Source organism: Selaginella moellendorffii, unplaced genomic scaffold, assembly GCF_000143415.4.
Source record: "Selaginella moellendorffii unplaced genomic scaffold, v1.0 SELMOscaffold_24, whole genome shotgun sequence".
NCBI classification, from domain to species: domain Eukaryota; kingdom Viridiplantae; phylum Streptophyta; class Lycopodiopsida; order Selaginellales; family Selaginellaceae; genus Selaginella; species Selaginella moellendorffii.
This window is the reverse complement of record NW_003314285.1, coordinates 1,685,592-1,702,444: the sequence shown is the minus strand read 5'-3', so window position 1 is coordinate 1,702,444 and position 16,853 is coordinate 1,685,592. Positions and strand designations below refer to the sequence as shown.

Genomic DNA, 16,853 nt, shown 5'->3' with positions numbered 1-16,853 from the left:
AGGAAAACATTGTTGTTGCTCATTGTTTGTCATGCTCACAAGTTCATTAGGATACTTCATCTGACTTGTCACTGCTAGTGTGGCTATGTTGACAACTAGATTTGATTGATTTTGTTGTTGCTCTTGCTAGGTGGTGGCACACTTTGATAGGCTACTGTTAAGACTTTTTTATTCTATTTTTCCTTCCTAAGAAAATTTTCAACAATTTTTTTTACTTGTTCTTGTTGTTGTCCCTGGCTACACATGGCTTGCTGGCCCTCCTTACTCTACTCACAAATGCAGCTCCTGGCCAACACAACCAAAAACCAAGCAATGCATCCACTAGAGTTTGTGCTTGAACTCCACTACAAAGGGCAGTGAATCTATTCATCCAGCAAGTGGCCAAGTTCTCAGCCAATAATTTGATGCACTCTTGCCTATAATTGCATACTACCAATCTGAGTATAAATCTGATCTTGCTCCAGAGGAAAAAAAAAATAAGAAGGGACATAAGATGATGATTGGCTTCATCTGATTGGTTCCACCTCTACCCTTTATTTTACATTCCCCACTGGATATAATCTACTCCAACACATCAGCTCTATGTTATGCTCCATTATCCCAGCTCCACTCATCATCACGTGCTCCTCTCTTGCTTCCCCTAATCACTTTTGCACAATAAATTGCCACTTTAACTTCCTTAGAATAAAATTCTCTAGAATCTTAACTTGATAGCCATACCTTACCATGTGTGTCTTAGATCTCATAGAGATAGTCCTTCCAAAGAAAAGTTAATTATCTTAGGGAATTCAAACATTTTTCTTTGCTCCAAGTATCTTCTCTTGGTTTATTTGATTCTATTGAGTAGAACTTAAAGAGTGGATTTTAGTGATGTCCATGCTTTTAGAAGGTGCTGGAAATATTCATAAACAGGAAGGAGTGTAAAATTCTCTAAATTTTACGGCAAACCTGTAAAACACAATTAATAACTTCCACTAATTAGTAAGATGATTCCATTAACGCGGACAATGATCTCGTGCCTGCTCCTATATATGCTTGGAACCTTCGCGATCGCCATCGCCTAGCTCGAGAAGCTTGGAGTGGATCTTGTCGCGGCTCGTCTCTTAGAAAGAAGAGCTCTTTTGCATTCCTATAAACCCACAAGCATCATAAGTTATGCCTTTGATACAAGCTGCATTGCACGAAAGGAGCAAGCAAACAAAGAAATATCAATATCAGATGACTTACTTAATATGGTCGATCGAAGATGACTCGCAGCTGATCCTCCGTGATAGGGAACTGTCTGGCTTTATCGATCCTAAACAGCCTTAGGATCTCCTGGAAAACTTCGCGAGCGTTTGCAAACCTTCCACTCTCGTAGTAGGCCTGAAAGACGGCGTTGTAAGACAGCAGCAGGGGGCGATGGCCGAGCGAAACCATCCTCTGGAGTATGTGGTGCGCCTCCTCGGTTCTTCCCAGCTCACAGAGCTTTCGGATCAGCTCAAGGTAGCTCGCTCCAGTGGGCTTGAACTGGCGGGCAACAGTTTCTTCCAAAGCTCCATAGGCTTCGTCCAGCATTCCGGCTTGACAGTAGCCTTCCAACAGCACCCTGTAAGTGTCTCGAGTTTGCGGCGAATCCACCTTTTGCATCTGCTCAAACAACTGCCGAGAAACTCCAGCTTTTCCAGCCTTGAAGTGGTACTTGATCAGAAGCTTGTAGGACTTTATCGTCGGGGACAATCCTCGCTTCACCATTTTCTGGTGGAGCTCGTAAGCGTCCTCTAGTCGGCCCCTCCTACACAGCTTTGTTACAAGGCTGCTGTGAACCATGGCCATCTGTCTGCTGAGTGTCGGCTTTCCATGCTCGACCATTTTCTGGAACTGCGCCAGTGCCTTGCTCACCTTGCCAAGCCTCACAAGTCCTCGTATGATCTCGTAGTACGTCAAAACATGGATCTCACAACCCCTTTCCAGCGCTTGCTCAGCAACTGTCAAGCTTATCTTGAGTTTTCCCGACGTGAAAAGCATCCTGACGAGAGTATCCCACAGGTGGTGATTGATCGAGCCTTGTTTGCTGTCAGCTTGTGTCACTAGCTGCTGTGCAAGGCCTGGATAGCCGGCTTGGCACAGTCCTTCCACAAGACTGGTGCAAAAAAGTGCGTCTGGAATCCACTGCTTCTCTTCCATCTCCGAGACCAACTTGTGGACGAAGGCTGGCAGCTTCTTGTTCCTAGCGATCCACCTCAAGCCAGCCATGATGGCGTTGTGAAGTTCACACGATGGAGCACACCCTCTCCGGACCATGTCTTTCACGAGCTCGTCCACCTCCATGGCTCTTTCGTCTCGCAGAAAGGCGCGAACGAGCGTTGCGTACATCCCCACTGTTGGCTGCATGTCTTTGGCGATCGTCTGGAGAATCCTGTACGCCTCTTCCAGCTTCCTTTCCCTGCAGAGCTTGTTGATCTGAGAAACATACGCAGCCAAGCCTTTGAGGCTGCCGCATTCGTTTCTCACATCTTCCTCAAACTTGCGAGCGTCCTCCAAGCTCTTGCTCTTGAAAAAAACTTCGGAGATAAGCACGTAAGTCGCTCCATCGGGCTCGCATCCTTTTCTTATCATCTCCGTGAAGAGCCTCCGGGCAGCGTCCACGCTCTTGTGCCAAGCCAGCGCTCGCATGAGCGAGTTGTAAGTCACAGCATTGGGAGGACAGCCGATATCTTCCATCTTGTAGAACAACTCCACAGCGTTGTCCACTTGCCCAGCCTTGCACAGTCCCTTGATGAATATAGTGTAGAGCACCACGTCGGGCCGAGCGTTTCCACGCTCTTGGATCTGCTTGAGGAGCTCAAAAGCATAGTCCACCTTTCCAACGTTGCAAAGCCCGTCTATAAACGCACTATACGTAACGATGTCGGGACTTTCCATCTTTTCCAGGTACGAGCAAGCCTTGTCAAACTGCCGTGCCTTGCAAAGCCCATCGATCACAGTCGTGTAGAGCACTACGTGAGGAGTGTATCTTCTCTCGATCATCTGCTGGAAGAGCTCGCAAGCCTCTGCGATCCTGCCGGCCTTGCAAAGCCCCGAGACAAGAGCTCCATAAGTGTGAGAGTTTGGCTGGCAGAGAGCCTCGTCCATGTCTCGAGAGAAAATCTCCAGTGCCTTGTCCACGAGCTTGGCCTTGACAAGCCCGTCTATGAGACTGTTATACACCACCACGCTCAAGAATCGCAAGCTCTTTCGCAGCCTTTGGTAGTGATCCGTGGCCTCGGAGATCTTCCCAGCCTTGCAAAGTCCAGTGACGAGGAAACCAAAGCACTGGACGACCCTCTCTTCTTCTTCTCCACCATAGCGTTCCTTAAACTCTTCGAAGATCGCCAGTGCCTTCTCGGTATCGCCCTGTGCCGCTAGACCATCCACGAGAATCCCATACATGAACTTGGAGGGAGCCAAGGAAAACCTGGAGAGCTCCTGGAATCTATCGTATGCCTGCCCAGCTCTTCCACCCTTGACAAGAACATGAACGAGGCAATCGTATGCCAAGATCCCGGGCCTGTAGCTCCCACCACTTCCAGACGCCCACTCGAAGAACGAGCACGCCATCTCTAAGCTCTGAGCTCCAAGCACAACCCTAGCGACTAGAAAATCCGAGAGAAGAGACTCGAATCGCTGCCCCAGAGCACTGCCGATTTCCTGTCCATGCTCTAGGAACCCCAAAATATCGAGGATCGCATCGGCATGGCCGAAGAATCCACTCGAGCGACTCGAGCGTACCTGGCGGATGCTGCATTCCACGCGATTGTAGCGCTGCTGGAGCGATTTCGTCCGGGACGACGCCGAGATGAGCACCGCATTTGGCTTGGAAGTAGCAGAGGCGACGAGCGAGCACAGCTCCTTCAAGGGATCGCCATTGCTGTCTTGCGAGCCGGGGTGCTTCTTCTTCTTGAGCACTGGATTCGAGCGGCCATTTTCCCCACCATTGTCGCCAGTGGAAGATGAGGAGGAGGAAGCATTGCTATCGAGATTGAGACGGAAGAAGCGCGAGCGAGGGCGCAGGAGCCCCAAGCGCATCCTCTGCCCACATTCTTACACCCTAAACCCCTCGTCATTTTAATTTATAATCATATATTCATAATAAAAGAAAAGGAATATATTTTTAAAAAAAGGAAAAAATAAATAATGGAATTATTTGGAGTAGCTTGATTGGTTTAATATAAATTATGTTTTATGAAGCAACAAGATAAAATAAAATTCTACATTTGCAATATTTATTTATTCACTATCTATTTCTTTATTATTTTAATTTAATATTTAAACATTCTTTGGGAACATTTAGAATTATTATATTCTAAGTTTATAACTTTAAATCTCCTCAAAGGTTATTTAGTGCACAAAGATGTTTAATTCTAAATATCTTAAAATATTTAATTAATTGAAAAACATTATTTATAGGAATTTTCTTTTTACATTTGAACCCAAATAAATTGTCTCTCAAGTCATTATCTTTTATTTCTTAGAAGTAATTGTAAATTATAACAATTGAAAAGTGATATATAATTTCAGTAAAATATAATATACACTCTATATATTAAATAAGTACAAAGTAAATTTTCACTTTTAGCATAAAAGATTTAATATTATTTATAATACTTTTGTCTTCCAAATGACTCTTTTACAAAACTAAACCCACCTAAGAAAATTAAAAAAAAATTTAAAGCACTTCTTGACTTTCCATATGACTCCTTTACAAAATTAAATTCACCCATTATAGTTTAGAAAAATTAAAATTCTTGTCTAGGCACTCCCTCACTTGAAGACAATTTTTATCTTTATTAAAATTTGGGTGGAATTCCAAAAAAAAACTTTTAAGTGAAATTTAATTTTAATAATCAGCAAGTGTATTCAAATTGAAACTATATATTAATGGAGAAAAGTATCTTTAATTAATAAAGCTTTACCTAGGAATAATTTTGATAGGATGAGCCTCTGTGTTAAATACCCATTGATTGAAGGGGAAATTATCAGAAGAAGAATATAAAAGAAAAAGATACTTAAGGGTCTCTGCTAAAAAATAACTTTGCATCTTATTGTCTTTTTTACCAGTAGTAACCTGTAATAAGATAATAAATTTATTATTGAAACGCATATTAAACATTAATCTTACATCAACATGACCAACATAGCCATTTTCCACTCGTGAGTATTTCTCATATGCCAAAAAAATGTTCCAACCCCATTCTCTATATGCTTTATTGTTTGTTAATTGCCACATATAAAAAATTGACTCAAGAGTCTCTGGTCTCATAATGTTCTTTGGATCTTGAATTGTCATTTCCTTCACAAATATAGAATTAGTATTTGCAAGAAGATTTACTAAGAACTTTGTATCAACCTTGCCATTATAAATATAAGTGTCAGCAGCAATTCTTATAGGTGAGGAATAGAAAAAATTATAGCAGGTGGTGGTCAACTGATTTATATGTGTAGTGAAATTATAAAAAGAAAAGGAAAGAGAAAAAAAAACCTGTTGGGCAAGCCAAAGATACTGATTTTTCTTTTGAGCTGAAGCATCATAAGAGCCAAGAACAAGCATAGCAGGAACAAAACAAGCAAGCTCCTCCATCTGAAATGTTTCATATGAATATGCAAAAGTTTATATGAAAAAGCTTACCTTGGGAAAAAGGTCACCATTACTATTGCGTTCAAATACATAATAGTATGGTGCTTTTTTTTTAATCAAGGTCATCAAACCATCCATAGATCTCTCCCACATTTGTCTAAATGATAATAAAAAATATTAAAATAAATGGAAAGGAGTAAGGAATACCTATAACCTTGTACTGCTTGTGTTTTACCTCCAAGAACCCATGTTTTTAGAAGGTACTCATAAAAGCTAGAATTAATTCTATAAGCATAGAAAATATTAAAAAGATTATAGAATACCTGTCACCTGTACCCCCAAAGGTAACTTTGTCATACCGTTGTAGGGTATGTGGGTCAATGTAAACAGGAAGGAGTCCATCTTTTGGAAATATTTTCTGAATTGTTCTCATGGCAGTTTCAACCTGTAAAACACAATTAATAGCTTTCATTAGAGATGATTCCATTAACCTTGATGCGATACTTTTGCAATCCAGTTCTTTGTGACAGAGCAATAAACTCAACTTGCAAGGTTCCAAGTTCAGCCAGCACACTGGCTCCCTAATCAATCCATAAGTTTTGGAAATCAGGTTTACCAAAGAACATATATATACCACGAGATTTCTCGCCTCTCCACTTGCCAGATTCACCCTCCCATAGGGTATTCCAGTCTCAGTATTGAATGCTGGAAGTAACCTATCTGCTAATTGTCTCGCTTTCGTTAAGAAAATATCATCCTTTGTGAGGTCATATGTGCTTATCAACCCTCCCAGAATTCTATGCATAACAAAAACTTAGGAAATTGAGACAATATTTGTAGAAATCATTACCGAACTGTTGTTTCAAACAGATTGACCTCATAGTTTATGTTAAAGTTGAGCCCAGCTACGAACCTGTGCATTAAGTTAGGCACATGATGTATCATCTGTTACAAGGATAAGTACGTTCTAGCTTTCTGAAATTGGGTGTGGAGGCCCATAATATAGAGTGTGTCCATTGCGTCTATAATGGTGGCACCAAGACCACCAAAACTGTTCACCCCATTTTTTGTCAAAGGCTAAACAAAAATATCAGAAGGAAAAAAAAAGTCAAAACGAGAGACAGAGGGTTAAAGGTTTTCCATATTACTTGTAGCTCGTCTTCACCCCAGGCGAATTTCTCATATGATGTCCAGGCATGGAGCATGGCTGCCCTCACTCTCTCTCTTCTTTGCAAGGTCTCATCTGTAGGAGCAAACTTCAGATCTTCCTGCACAAAATTGGACGATCAAAAATCAAAACTTTGGGGAATGAAGCAAAATGTCATCCTTGCCTCTGATGAGTGATCTGTGACGTTAGCCTACAGTACAAGTTATGAAAAGCCGGTAAGAACAAAAGTTTCTAGAACTGCACATACTGAGAAAATCCTGGAGAAGACTGTGAAGAGGAGGATGACCAGCACACGACCCATTGATCCAGTAAAGGTTAACTAACGCCAGTTTTTAAAACAGAAAGAAATCTGTCGCCATTCTTTGACCGCTTTGGAGATCCCGTCACAGCTATGCAAGTTTGGCCTGTTTCTCGTCACACATGGCAAAACCTCGAAAAGTTTTGCAAAGTAAAAAACTACCAAAAGTCCCGACAAGTGCACTCTCCAAGGCTCACGAACTTGTGGAAGCGGTTTGCGTCGCGGACAATGATCTCGCGCCCCGTGACTTTGGAGATCATCTTCGCGGCAGCGTGACAATCGCAGCACATTCTCAAGTTCTTCATCACCCTCAGCGGTGTTCCATGCGGCGTCGACAACACCCCAAACGCGATCGCCACCTTTTCGCTGTGGTATCCCAAAAGCTTGCTCTTGCTCGCGTCCTCGATGTCATGCAAGACCTCCTCGGTGCTTGGAACATACCCCGCTTTCGCGATCGCGTCGCCCAGCTCGAGAAGCTTGGCGTGGATCTCTTCCCACCTATTGTGGCTCGTGTCTCCCACCAAGAACTCGTGGATCTTGCCATCGATCTCGATCCAGCTCCGCCCGGGTTGCTTTCTCACGCCGCTCCTCTCCATTCTCTTGCGAGTGTCCTTGACGTCGTCCCACTTCTTGGCAGCGGCGAAGAGATTCGAGAGAAGTACGTGATCTCCGGAAGCTTGCCCTTTGGACTGCGACTTACAGACCGCCTCGGCTATGCGTTTTGCTCGATCCACGTCCCCGTGAACCTTGCATGCTCCAAGCAGCATCGTCCAAGTCACTGGATCCGGAAGAAAAGGCATGGTTCGGATGAGTTCTTCTGCGTGTTCCAGCCATCCTGCTCGGCTCAAGACGTCAACCATGGTGGAGAAGTTATCGGCATTTGGAGTGAGGCCATAGTCGCTTGAAATGCCGAGAAAGAGGACGCCAGATCTATAGACCAGGCCTGCATAGCTACAAGCCGATAGAACACATCCATAGGTGATGAGATCCGGCTTGATTCCCTGCTGCTGCATCTCCACAAAGAGTTCCAGTGATTCTATCGGGTAGCCGTTTTGGCAGTGAGCAGCGATGATCGCAGTCCAGGAGATCACGTCTTTGTTGTGGATTCTATCAAATACGAGCCTTGCGTCTTCGACACATCCAAACTTGGCATACATGTAGATGAGCGAGTTGCCAACGAGAACATCCGTGTCGAGATTGTGATGTCGAGAGATTCGAGAGTGAACCTCTCTTCCTTGCTGGATCGCTGTTAAGTTTGCACAGGCATCGAGAGCTGCCAGAAAAGTTCGCTGGTCTGGCTCCAAGTCCATCGCCTGGTACAGCTCCAAAACGTTCATGTAATCCCCACTTTGGGCATTTGCCAAAAGCATCGCATTCCACGATACAACATCTTTATCCTTTAAGTTGCTAAAACATTTTCTAGCCTCGCCAATACAACAAAACCTCCCATACATACTGATTAGCGAGTTGCTCAGATTGGTTTCTCGTCTCAGATCTATCGACTTGTTCGCCAAAATCTTCGTGTGGACAGCTAAACCCTGTTCTAATCTCTCTACTCCAGCTATCAGACCCAGAAATGTTACAGCGTCGGGTTTTAGATCCATACTTTTAAACAAATCCATTGCCCTGTCAAAATACCCATTCTGGGCAAATGCTGCTACCATTGCGTTCCAAGTAACAACGTCTTTCTCCAACCTTTCTTTAAAGATAGAAAATGCTTCGTCTAGCCGCTGGAATCTTCCGTACATTGTTATAAGCGCATTGCCGAGAATATGGTCTCTGGCCAGTGTCTCATCCGCGACCATGCAGTCGTACAAATGTCGGCCCTCTATCAAGCTCGAGCACGCCTCTAGGGCAACCACGTAGGTTATGTGGTTGGGGCTCACTCCCTGGAGATCCATCTCGCGGAAGATTTGCATCGCCAGGTGCTTGGATCCGTTGCTCGCGGCCGCGGCGATCATAATCGTCCACGAGTAGATGTTCTTTCGGTCGCCGATTTCATCGAACACGCGCCGGGCATCGCCGACGCTGCCGCATTTGCCATACATTTCGATCAGTAGATTCGCAAGGAAGCGATCCAGCTGCGAATTCCTGGCCAGGCGGTGGTGAATCCGCCGGCCATCGGCTAGGTTCTTGGATCTTCCGCAGCGCTTGATCAGAGACGAGCAGAGGTCTTTCAGGGAATCCGGGTGAGCCGTGTCCAGGGCGGCCAGATCGATTGTCTCTTGGTCGCCGCGATGCCGATATTTCGAGACAGAGCAGTGGATGCTCCTCTTGACAAGATTTCTTCTCACGAGCATCGAAGAAGCTCGATCGTGGCGGCATCTGGTCGATCGACGAGCTAGGGTTTATGGTACTATGGCGATTCAAGCTGCGGCATCTGGATCGACCGAGGCGCGCGCCGGCATTCTTGGAATCCCTGGCGCCCGTCGCAGTAGTATCATCCGATCAAGACGATCTGGAGAGCGCTCTCCACAGGTTAGACCAGGGCTCGAGGGTGGAGTCGGACGAATTCGCGGCTCTACTCCGGCAATGTGGGATCCAGGGCGCTCTCCCAGAGGGCCGGAAGATCCACGAACACATGGTGAGACGCGGCTACCAGGGTGAAAGATACCTCGAGAACTTGCTGGTGGAGATGTATGGTAAGTGTGGGAGCTTGCCCGAGGCGTGGGATTGCTTCGCCCGGATCGCGCTTCCAAACCTCTACTCCTGGACGATTCTCATCACTGCATATGCCCAAAACGGGCATTTGGATGAGGCGCTGGTGTTCTTCAGCAAAATGGCTCTGGAGGGGATCAAGGCCAACGCCATCACCTTCGTCGTCGCTATCAATGCGTGCGCCATACTCGGAGATCCCAGACGCGGTAAGGCTCTTCACAATTTCCTTGTTCCTTGTGGTTTTTTCGATTCCAGTCTTGTTGGAAACTCTCTGATTCACATGTATGGCAAATGCAGGGACTTGGACGCGGCCAGAAGCGTTTTCAACGAGATGAAGAAGAAAGATGTGGTGACTTGGAACTCGATCATATCGGCTTACGCGCAGAATGGTCGTGGGAAGGAAGCTCTCGAGCTCTACAACGACATGGACTGGACGCCGGACAAGATAACGTACGTCGGTGCTATCGAGGCTTGTGCGAGCTCGCAAGACTTAGAACAGGGTAGAATGATCCACGCTAGGATTGACAAAGGTGGCGTCAAACCCGACACAGTTCTCGAGAACAGCATCCTCAACATGTACTGGAAGTGCCGGAGCCTAGACGATGCCAAGACCATGTTTGCGACGATGGACAGTCCTTCGTTCGTGGCATGGAATATCATGATCCTGGCTTACGCTCACAGCGGATACGTGAAGGAAGCCCTCGAGACGTTCCAAAAGATGGACATCGAAGGTGTCGAGGCTGACTGCGTGAGCTTCTCCAGTGCTCTCGACGCCTGTGCGCACGCGAAGGCACTAGAGTTTGGCAAGGCGATTCATGACAGCCTCGGTTGCTCGGACTCGAGAGCTGTTTGCGTCAACAACGCTCTTACGAACTTCTATGGGAGGTGTGGTCGTCCGGAGGATGCCAGGATTATCTTCGACCAGATGCCGATGAGAGACGTGATCTCGTGGACAGCCATGATCTCTGTTTACGTTGAGACGGGATTCTCCGGAGAAGCTCTGGCTTTGTACAGAGAGATGTGCTTGGAGGGAGGAAAGCCGAATCAGGTGACGTTGAAGATAGCTCTGGATGCTTGTGCGGAACTGGGGGATCTATCAGCCGGGAAGGGAATTCATTCCTGCATTCTCTGGAGCGAAGAAACGGCACCTCAAGTCGGTAACACGCTCGTCAACTTCTACAGTAGGTGTGGTGAAGTCCGGCTAGCTCGAGCAGCCTTTGACAAACTCCGAGAGCGGGACATGGCCTCCTGGACGGCGATGTTTCGGGCCTACGGCAACAATGGCGACGACCGGGAAGTCATCCAGCTCTTTCACGAGATGGTTCTCTCCGACGAACTACAGCCCGACACAGTCATCTTCAGCATCGCTTTGCAGTCGTGTGCCAACGTGAAGTCTCTAGCGGATGGAAAGGCGATTCACAAGTCTCTAGCCGACAGCAGCGAAGCCGTCAAGACCGACGTGGTTGTGTGCAACACGCTGCTGTCCATGTACGCCAAGAGTGGGACCTCGGCCGACGCGAGAGCCGTGTTTGAGAGCATGAGCCGCCGGAACGTCATCACCTGGAACGGGATCATGAAAGCTTACGCTTTGCAAGGCGAATTTGGCGAGGCACTGGTGCTGTTCCAGCGGCTCGAGGCCGAGAAGGAGGTGAAGCCCGACCGCGTGACGTTCGTGGTGGCAATCGACTGCTGCGCCTGCAAGCCCTGCCTGGAAGAAGGGAGGAGAATCCACGCCAGTGTGGTTGCTTCCGGCCTCGACCTGGACCTCATCATCGGCAACACGCTGGTAAACATGTATGGGAAGTGTGGACAAGTTGGAACCGCGAGGGGGCTGTTCGACAAGATGATCGTCCGGGACGTGGTAACTTGGTCATCGCTGCTGGCAACGTATGCTTCCAACGGGCACGGCATGGAAGGACTGGAGCTCTTCCGGCTGATGCAGCAGGACTACACGGAGCCAAACGAAGTTACGTTCCTGGGGGTGCTCTTCGCTTGCAGCCACCTCGGGTTCGTGCGCGAGTCCAAGAGCTACTTGTTCGCGATGCAGCGAGACTATGGCCTGACGCCCGGCCAGGAGCACTTCTCGTGCGTGATCGATCTCCTAGCTCGCTCCGGGAGGCTGGACGAGGCCGAGGAGCTGGTTCGCGGCCTGCCGTTCCAGCCGGACAACGTGATCGTCACGTCGCTGCTGGGGGCTTGCACGACTCAGGGGGACTTGAAGCGCGGGATCCGAGCGGCGGAGCTCGTTTTCGGCCTGGACGCGAGCGACCAGGTGCCGTATGTGCTGCTGTGGAACATCTTCGCGGCCGCGGGGCACTGGGACGGCGTGGAGAGAGTGGAGAAGGCGCTTGGATGGAGGGCGCTGGAATTCACTTGAAACTGGTCGATCGAAACCATCGTGGAAATGGTCGAAACCATGGTCGATTCATCGTGAAAATGGTCGATCCATCGTGTGTGAGTCTCCAGGGAAGTGGTCGATCGCACAGTGGAAGTTTTGGGCGCTCCGAGAACACCGGAAACTATCGCGAGGAAGAAGGGCGAATATCCTGGAATATACCTTTGGAGATCCTATTTTTCCCTTGGGCATTAATCTATTTTAGGGTTCTTGGGATTTAGGGTTTGTGGATGGATCTCAACGTGCTGCCAGAGGAGACGGAGGAGGAGGAGGAATGCCAGGTTGCATTGCAGGAGGAAATTGAAGCGGCGGCGGAAGAGAATCCAGAGGAGGAGGAGGCGGCGGAGGAGGATGGCCGCGTCGAGACGGGCGTGGAGACGTATCGGCGGGTAAATGAGAGAGAGAGATTAAAATATCGAATTGAGAATCCCTTGTCTCGCCCAGGAGCGCGAGGAACGAAGGGCGAGGCTGAAACGAAAGCTTGAGAACGCTTCTATACAACCCGAGAAACCCCGCCGGGCTCCAGCAGCTCCAGCTCCGCCCCCACCGCAGCAACAGTATGCTGCTTCTTCGATTCCTTTGATTCCCAAGGGTACCACTCAGATTTTTTGTTCTTGGTTTCGTTTTCATTTGGTTTTCCTTAGGCTGGATCGATTGTCCTCCATTTGGCGAGCCTGTTCTCAGGTTTGTCCCATCTAAAGTCTTTCTTGGGGAGGCCTACAATGCTGCCATAGAGCCGGGGAAGCGATATAGCTGGAAGCGTATCCTACGACAGCACAAGGATGTTGGTTTGATAATCGATCTCACCAACACGACCAGATACTACTCCGCGAACGAAGTGACGAGAGCTGGTCTCAGCCATTTCAAAGTAAGCTGCTTTTTCTTGCTTTTGTGTATTACATCGTCTTGCTCACTGCTTAGATTCCATGCAAAGGTAGGAACGAAGTCCCTGACGCTGAGGCTGTAAATACTTTTGTCTATGAGGTATGTGATTCTGTTTTCTATGGCGTAATGCCGGTGTAACTGTTGCGCTTAGACACATCGCTACCTTCAAAGATCCAAGACCTCACGCGTCCTCGTTCACTGCACGCACGGATTTAACAGGACCGGGTACATGATTGTCAACTATCTCGTTCGCTATTGCGGCCTCCCCGTGACTCAGGTGTGCTTATTGTTTTTATTTTTGTCTCGCATTCGGAACTCTGATTTCTTTCCGTGTAGGCTCTCGCAAAATTCGCCGCTGCAAGGCCTCCCGGTATCTATAAAAAGAGCTACATTCGGAAATTATATGCGCTCTACCACGACCCCACTCCTTTCGCTGCTCCTGCTGTTCCTGATTGGAAAAGGCTCGATTTGAATGGTACCGTCGATGATGATGACGGCGATGACGAGGAGGACGACCCTACGCTAGACCGGCAAGAAAACGCTGCTCCAATGACAAACGATGATGTTCTTGGCGATGCAATTTCAAGTGAGGAGCAAATCGAACTCCAACGATTGTGTCTGTCGTTGCTTGACCTGGTAAGCCATCGGAATTCTTCAGCTGATCTGTTCGACTTCAACCTCCAGGCTTCACAATCCAGAAACTTGTCTTTTCCAGGCTCACATCCCGTGTCGCTGGACAGGTATGCCCCTTTCTTGTTATGTATCTGATTCTTACAAGGCCTGGGCAGGAGCAAGCTTCAACTGCTGAAACAACATTACTATTTTGCAACGTGGAAAGCGGATGGAACCAGATACATGATGCTCATACTTTCTTATGGCTGCTACCTTATTGATAGGAAGTTTGAGTTTAGGAGAATCCAGATGCGGTTTCCTCATCCTCGAAAGGTGTGGAATTGCTAAGTTGGTTGAGACTATTCTACTCTCCATTTTGTTTAGGACTCTCCTTTGCCCGTGCATCATATGACGCTCCTAGACGGAGAAATGGTGATTGACAAACATCCAGAGACGGGGAAACTGGAGAGGAGGTACCTCATATATGACATGATGGTCGTTAACGCCGAGTCACTCGTCAAGGTTCGTCCGATTGTTCGTGGAGCTATTTAGCCTGGTTGACTTTTGCAGAAACCCTTCTCGCAAAGATTTCATGGGATAGAATCGGACGTTATAAGGCCCAGACACAATGACGCGGGCTCAAGTGGCTATCTTTACAAGGATGAAGAATTCAGAGTATGGAACCTTTGGGACCATGTTTGTGCTTCACCTGCTTCGCTTGGTTTTTTTCCAGGTCCGTAGGAAAAACTTTTGGCCCCTTTCGAGCACAAAACTGCTTTTCCAGAAGCTCATTCCCGGTCTTTCGCACCGATCAGATGGACTCATCTTCCAGGTTTGTAACTTGATCATACTTGTCGGCCGACACAAGCTCGTTTTCGCAATGCAGGGATTTGAGATGCCATATGTTTGCCGAACGTCAGATAGTTTACTGAAGTGGAAGTTTCCCAGTTTAAACTCAGTGGATTTTTACCTCCAGGTGGGACGCTAATGACTGTCTCTATCACGTTCTAAGTTTTGGGATGTTTGCTTTCAGAGATCAGGGGATACTTTTACTTTGTCGCTGTTAGAGAAAGGAAATCATCAAGTGCTCCCGGGAGCTTCAGTAAGTTTTGATGGTAAGTCGCCTGGCAAGTGCGCGGCGATCCTGATTCTCGGCTTGACAGACTCGGTTGATCCCTCGACGCTGGAGAACAAGGTGATCGAGTGCTCGTGGAACAACGAGAGGCAATCCTGGGAATTCATGCGATTGAGGCCGGACAAGCCGCTTGCAAACGCGTTCAACACGTATAGAAAGGTTTGCGCGCTAAGCTGAGCCAGCGGGGTTTCTTACGCATTCTTGGCATGTTGATCTCAGGTATTCAATAGCATCAAGGACAACATCACACAGGAAGAGCTAGTTGAGGAGATCGACAGAACGGTCAAGCTCCCCATGTACAAAGAAAAGGACAAACAGTTTCTGAAGTAAGTTTAGCTGACTTGTCCGCGCAGATGGAGGAGAAACTATACATTTATGTTGTTCAACCAAAAGCTTAGTAGTTAAAAGAATGGTGTTGATTACCATGAAGTTTCCTCTCAAAGTGGAGACTCAACACGTAATTAGATCATATTCAGTTCTCATTGTTTTCACGTGTTCGTGTAGCAGAATCTTTGAATATCAAGTTGACAATTATTTGCAGCACACAGATCTCTGCAAGCACTCTTCCGGAAGTGTCGGCCAATCATGTATCTGAAGCTGGGACTAGTGCCAAGCATTGTTGTCTCCAGTCCAGGACAATGATTTGGTCTAGTTTGATAATTTTCTATGCTCTGTTATAATTGCTTTGACAACGTCTTCCCCTCCAGAGCCTTCCTCTAGTATGAGTTCTCTAGCATGACACCCATGAAATCCTTGGGACCCTGACGTGATTCCTTATGCTCCTTGAGTATTTTCTGCAAGAATTGTCTTGAATCTCATATAGCTTCTTGAATTGACGGATGCCACTCAAGGTAGGCTGGAATAAACTCAGTAATGTGGAACTTGGCACCCATGCTTAAGCTCTGGAGTATAGATCTCTGGGACTCTATGGATTTTTTGTCTACTTCTGGAAGCATCACCAAAAAATCTCTTGCTCATCAATATATGCGTTGAATGTGAAAGTTGACAGTCTTGAGCTCTCGCAAGTTTACTGCCGCTTTCCTATCATTCGGTTCTAGCAAAACACGAAAGACTCTTGACAGATCTCACCCAAGAAAAAGAATCTATTCTCTGCTTTGTAACTTGGCAAATCTTTCGCAGCCACTTTGTAGAGGCCATATCTTTTGATCAATGAGCTCGTTGGCTACAACAATGTGGGAATTGGAGTGCGCTATGGTGAGCCGAAGCAAATGCCAAGCCAACATGCCAACATTTTGAGCCAGACAAGCTGCTTGCAATCGCGTTCAACATGTATAGAAAGGTTTGCACGCTAAGCTGAGGTAGCTGGGTTTCTTATGCATTCTTGGCATGTTGATATGGTTTAGTTTGATAATTTTCAAACAGGCGTGCTTATCAAAGTAGAGGTAAGTCGCAGCTACAGTTTTCTTATTAGGCATCTGGGCTTTTGTGGTCCATGCCAGTGCAAAAAACAAGTAGCTCAGTGGAGTACAAGGCACAAACTATTTCATTAGGTCAGGCTCGTGGACAGTTCTCTCAGCTACTTCGCGAGTTAAATTTTCAGGAGTGCATCTCGGATAACAAGTCTTCTTCATCAGTTGCAGATTCTGAGTTTAGGCATTTAGAGCTCAACATGGAGCAGCTAACAATCCACTTTCTCCAGCACGCCATGAACTTGCTTATGTTTAATCTTGCTTCAGGTTTTCTTCCACATGATCACATTGAAAATTTCACTCGGTATTGTGCCTAATCGTATCTTGACTGATATGGCACAGTATTTGGAGTTTGCAAGGTTGTTGGTGGGGAAACCAACAAGCCTGGGTGAGGGTTTTGGCAAAGGATGAGTGTGAAGACTTCCCCACATTGTTTGTTTTGTTTTGAAGGCATAAGATGGTGGTGTGTGGAAAATATTCTACTATATCCAAGCAAAGGCCAATATTTCAGCAAAAGGCAAATAGCAGGAGGCAAATAGCAGGGGCAAAAAGCAAAGATTTTTGGATGTATACTAGTAACCTGTAGACAGGAGTTGATTATTGTTAGTAGAGGGTAAACCTAACAACCAAAAAGATCATGGCACTGAAGTGAGAAGCACTTAAATAAGATGTCCTA

General features: G+C 46.8%; 5 protein-coding genes across 7 annotated transcripts; 2 read left to right on the top strand and 3 right to left on the bottom strand.

The window, feature by feature from the left end:
• Positions 1 to 862: 862 nt before the first annotated feature.
• LOC9657728 (pentatricopeptide repeat-containing protein At1g63330) lies at positions 863 to 4,124 on the bottom strand. The gene is made up of 2 exons (XM_024679327.1): positions 1,228 to 4,124; positions 863 to 1,129 (listed from the first exon to the last, which is right to left on the bottom strand). Exon 1 carries the CDS (start codon positions 4,045 to 4,047, stop codon positions 1,228 to 1,230), a length of 2,820 nt encoding a protein of 939 aa, XP_024535095.1. The 5' UTR covers positions 4,048 to 4,124; the 3' UTR covers positions 863 to 1,129.
• Positions 4,125 to 4,930: 806 nt separating this feature from the next.
• On the bottom strand, positions 4,931 to 12,747 carry LOC9636416 (mannosyl-oligosaccharide 1,2-alpha-mannosidase MNS1). Its single transcript, XM_002974275.2, has 13 exons — positions 12,712 to 12,747; positions 6,745 to 6,834; positions 6,561 to 6,673; positions 6,447 to 6,509; positions 6,231 to 6,393; positions 6,088 to 6,177; positions 5,920 to 6,041; positions 5,804 to 5,869; positions 5,648 to 5,753; positions 5,501 to 5,599; positions 5,369 to 5,446; positions 5,141 to 5,311; positions 4,931 to 5,086 (listed from the first exon to the last, which is right to left on the bottom strand). The coding sequence occupies exons 2-13, from the start codon at positions 6,799 to 6,801 to the stop codon at positions 4,931 to 4,933; spliced, it is 1,284 nt and encodes a 427-aa protein (XP_002974321.2). The 5' UTR covers positions 6,802 to 6,834; positions 12,712 to 12,747.
• Positions 6,972 to 9,385, bottom strand: LOC112347801 (pentatricopeptide repeat-containing protein At4g21065-like). The gene has a single exon (XM_024679232.1). The coding sequence runs from the start codon at positions 9,360 to 9,362 to the stop codon at positions 7,221 to 7,223; it is 2,142 nt and encodes a 713-aa protein (XP_024535000.1). The 5' UTR covers positions 9,363 to 9,385; the 3' UTR covers positions 6,972 to 7,220.
• LOC9636415 (pentatricopeptide repeat-containing protein At3g09040, mitochondrial) lies at positions 9,810 to 12,181 on the top strand. Of its 2 annotated transcripts, XM_024679234.1 has the most exons (2): positions 9,810 to 9,926; positions 10,018 to 12,181. In XM_024679234.1, exon 2 carries the CDS (start codon positions 10,052 to 10,054, stop codon positions 12,095 to 12,097), a length of 2,046 nt encoding a protein of 681 aa, XP_024535002.1. In that variant the 5' UTR covers positions 9,810 to 9,926; positions 10,018 to 10,051; the 3' UTR covers positions 12,098 to 12,181. The 2 variants fall into 2 exon arrangements, with proteins under 2 accessions (XP_024535002.1, XP_024535001.1); XM_024679233.1 differs by lacking the exon at positions 9,810 to 9,926 and having other exon boundaries at positions 9,939 to 12,181.
• LOC9636414 (mRNA-capping enzyme) lies at positions 12,309 to 15,131 on the top strand. Of its 2 annotated transcripts, XM_002974443.2 has the most exons (15): positions 12,311 to 12,504; positions 12,560 to 12,707; positions 12,760 to 12,983; positions 13,037 to 13,099; positions 13,152 to 13,277; positions 13,337 to 13,636; positions 13,685 to 13,740; positions 13,789 to 13,945; positions 13,997 to 14,134; positions 14,183 to 14,287; positions 14,346 to 14,444; positions 14,499 to 14,588; positions 14,646 to 14,727; positions 14,776 to 14,906; positions 14,967 to 15,131. In XM_002974443.2, the coding sequence occupies exons 1-15, from the start codon at positions 12,346 to 12,348 to the stop codon at positions 15,075 to 15,077; spliced, it is 1,989 nt and encodes a 662-aa protein (XP_002974489.2). In that variant the 5' UTR covers positions 12,311 to 12,345; the 3' UTR covers positions 15,078 to 15,131. The 2 variants fall into 2 exon arrangements, with proteins under 2 accessions (XP_024535003.1, XP_002974489.2); XM_024679235.1 differs by having other exon boundaries at positions 12,309 to 12,504; positions 13,337 to 13,740.
• The last annotated feature ends 1,722 nt before the right edge of the window (positions 15,132 to 16,853 follow it).

What these genes read in the sequence shown, in the direction of transcription:
- LOC9657728 (XM_024679327.1), bottom strand. Translation starts at nt 4,047, where the DNA reads ATGCGCTTGGGGCTCCTGCGCCCTCGCTCGCGCTTCTTCCGTCTCAAT.
- LOC9636416 (XM_002974275.2), bottom strand. Translation starts at nt 6,801, where the DNA reads ATGCTCCATGCCTGGACATCATATGAGAAATTCGCCTGGGGTGAAGAC. An exon ending in GAGAGGCGAGAAATCTCGTG is followed by an intron (nt 6,178 to 6,230) that starts GTATATATATGT and finishes TGGATTGATTAG; the next exon opens with GGAGCCAGTGTGCTGGCTGA. An exon ending in ATGGTGACCTTTTTCCCAAG is followed by an intron (nt 5,600 to 5,647) that starts GTAAGCTTTTTC and finishes GAAACATTTCAG; the next exon opens with ATGGAGGAGCTTGCTTGTTT.
- LOC112347801 (XM_024679232.1), bottom strand. Translation starts at nt 9,362, where the DNA reads ATGCTCGTGAGAAGAAATCTTGTCAAGAGGAGCATCCACTGCTCTGTC.
- LOC9636415 (XM_024679233.1), top strand. Translation starts at nt 10,001, where the DNA reads ATGTATGGCAAATGCAGGGACTTGGACGCGGCCAGAAGCGTTTTCAAC.
- LOC9636414 (XM_024679235.1), top strand. Translation starts at nt 12,346, where the DNA reads ATGGATCTCAACGTGCTGCCAGAGGAGACGGAGGAGGAGGAGGAATGC. An exon ending in CATCCCGTGTCGCTGGACAG is followed by an intron (nt 13,741 to 13,788) that starts GTATGCCCCTTT and finishes AGGCCTGGGCAG; the next exon opens with GAGCAAGCTTCAACTGCTGA. An exon ending in GGTTTCCTCATCCTCGAAAG is followed by an intron (nt 13,946 to 13,996) that starts GTGTGGAATTGC and finishes CATTTTGTTTAG; the next exon opens with GACTCTCCTTTGCCCGTGCA.